At 53.1% G+C, this 2,500-nt stretch overlaps 1 protein-coding gene across 1 annotated transcript in view; it reads right to left on the reverse strand.

The window, feature by feature from the left end:
- Positions 1 to 471, reverse strand: part of EAH_00041720 (hypothetical protein, conserved) — a gene marked incomplete at both ends in the record, with an annotated part of 1,684 nt that extends 1,213 nt beyond the window's left edge. The window contains one exon of the mRNA XM_013395127.1: positions 65 to 471. Within this exon, the coding sequence (XP_013250581.1) occupies positions 65 to 471 (407 nt within the window). The remainder of the gene's footprint in view (positions 1 to 64) is intronic.
- Between the last annotated feature and the right edge of the window lie 2,029 nt (positions 472 to 2,500).

A 2,500-nucleotide genomic window follows, 5' to 3' on the forward strand; every position in this document is an offset into this window, starting at 1 on the left:
TTGCTGCTGCTGTTGCTGGTGCTGCTGCTGCTGCTGCTCGAGTTGCTGCTGCTGTTATTCTCACCTGTCTCTGTCTCCTTCTTCTGCAGCAAAGATGATGCAGCTGTCTCCGTTCAAGGCGACGTCGCCGGTGCTGCTGCTGCTGCTGCTGCTGGGGTTATCGGTGCCCGTAGTGCTGCTGTTGAAGCCATCGCTGCTGCTGTTTGTGTGTTCCTTCACTTCTTGCTGCTGCTCTCCTTCTTGCTGCTGCTGCGTGTGCTGCTGCACTGCTTGCCCCAACTCGCTGTCTAGGCGAGGCGCGACGGCCTCAGCAGCAGCATCAAAGTAGTCTGCTGCAGCAGGAATCGTATACTCATTCTTATGTGCATCATCCTCTGCTGCTGCTGCTGCTGTTGCTGCTGCTGCAAGGAGGAGGTTGAGGAAGTAAAACTGCAGCCTCAACCGCCTGCGGCTGCTGCTCGTTGCTGCCATGCTGAGCAACAAAAAATGCAGCAGCAGCAGCAGCAGCAGCGGCAGCTTGCTGCTGCAGCTCCGCCTGCTGCTGCTGCTGCAGCTGCGCTTGCTGCTGCTGCTGCTATGGGCTAGTCGATGCAGAAGACCTCCTCTGCTTTCCTAGATGCTGTTTGTGTTGCTGCTGTTGCTGCTGCAGCTGCTGCTGCTGCTGCTGCTTCTGCTGTTGCTGCTGCTTCTACACTGCGGTGATGTTGTCTTTGCAGCAACGTCGAATGCAGGCAGCTCGCTTTGCTTCCGCTGCCGCCTCAAGTGTAAATCTCTTGCTGCTGCTGCTGCTGCTGCTGCTGCTGCTCCTGCTGGTGCAGTGTTTGTTGAGAGCAGCGGCAAGATATAAAGAAGCAGCAAAAGAACTGAGCAGAGATTCAAAGCAAAGAGAGACTGCGCGAAGCTGAACGGGCGCAGCGGGCTTAGTCGATGACTAGCGAAGGCAGCAGCAACTGCTGCTGCTGCTGCTGCTGCTGTTGCAGCACCTGTAGATAAATATCTGTCTATGTTTTACATAAACAAACAAAGACAAATACACACAAAGAATCTTCATATAAACGCTGCTGCGTCTTCTGCCGTCAGGCCGTTGCTGCTGCTGCTGCTGCTGCAGCAGCAGCTGCTGCTGCTGCTGCTGCTGAGGCCCGAAGACGAGAGGTGCCTTCTGGCAACCGCGCGCTGCTGCTGCTGCTGCTGCTGCTGCTGCTGTAACAACAACAGCTTATTTGAATAGGGTTTTTGTTATTAGGTGTGAATATAATGTATTTTAAAGATTAATTTGCTGCAGGCATACCCTCCTGCAGCAGCAGCAGCAGCAGCGTGCCCCGAGCAGCAGCAGCAGCAGCAGCAGCAGCAGCAGCAGCCGCTGCCGCCGCTGCTGCAGTGGATGTGGCGTGCATGTGCTGCAGGCGAGCAGTCTCTGCTTTGCGTGTCTCAACTCAGCAGCAACAGTAGCAACAGCAGCAGCAGCAGCACTAACAGCAGCAACTGCAACAACCCATTACTACTTCTTCCTCCTCGTCTCTCTAGTTGTTGCTGCTGCTGCAGCAGCAGCAGCAGCAGCCTCAGCCCTGGGAATCCCCAAGGCTCCATTTACCCTAAACCCTAAACCCTAAACCCTAAACCCTAAACCCTAAACTGCCTCTAGACTCTAATCCCCCCTTGTTGCTGCGGGGGGGCTCCTTACCGCGGCAGCAAGAGCAGCAGCAGCAGCAGCAGCAATAGCAGCATTGGCTGGTGCTGCTGCTGCTGCTGGCACTCCGCTATAGGAGGTGGGGCGAGAGGGATGAGCAGCAGCATTAGCAGCAGCAGCACCGACAGAAGCACGAACAGCAGCAGCTGCAGCAGCAGCAGCAGCAGCAGCATAAGCAGCAGCACCAGCAGCAGCACAAGCAGCAGCACAAGCAGTAGCCGCAACAACAGCGGCAAGAGCAACAGCAGCAGCAATAGCAGCCACACCAGCACTAGCATCCCGCAGCAGCAATAAAAGCAGCAGCAACTACAGCAGCAGCAGCAGCAGCAGCAGCAGCATGGAGTCCCATTCACGTGGGGGCCCTGCAGCACCAGCTGAGGGCTCTCAAGCCAGCAGCCGCGACATAAACCCTCACCAAAATGAAGAGCTTTCCGATCTTACTGGAAGCGACTTAGAAGAAGATGTGAGGGTTTAGGGTTTAGGGTTTAGGGTTTAGGGTTTGTTAGGGTTTATTATTAGGGTTTATGAGAGTTCATGAGGGTTTATTGGAGATCACTAGGGCTTATAATGGTTTATTATCAGGACTTTATTAATGTTTATTATTAGGGTTTAGGGTTTAGGGTTTAGGGTTTAGGGTTTAGGGTTTAGGGTTTGTGTGAGCAGATGACTTGGATAGAGTGGTTTTGCGGTTTAAAGGGCAACGAGATGTTTGTTTTTGTCGATGAAGACTTCGTGCGCGACGATTTTAATTTAACAGGTTAGATGCTCTCTTTATTTATTTTTATTTGTTTATTTTTAGTTGTTTAATTTACT

Source organism: Eimeria acervulina, genomic scaffold (genome assembly GCF_000499425.1).
Source record: "Eimeria acervulina Houghton genomic scaffold, Eah_scaff532, whole genome shotgun sequence".
NCBI classification, from domain to species: domain Eukaryota; phylum Apicomplexa; class Conoidasida; order Eucoccidiorida; family Eimeriidae; genus Eimeria; species Eimeria acervulina.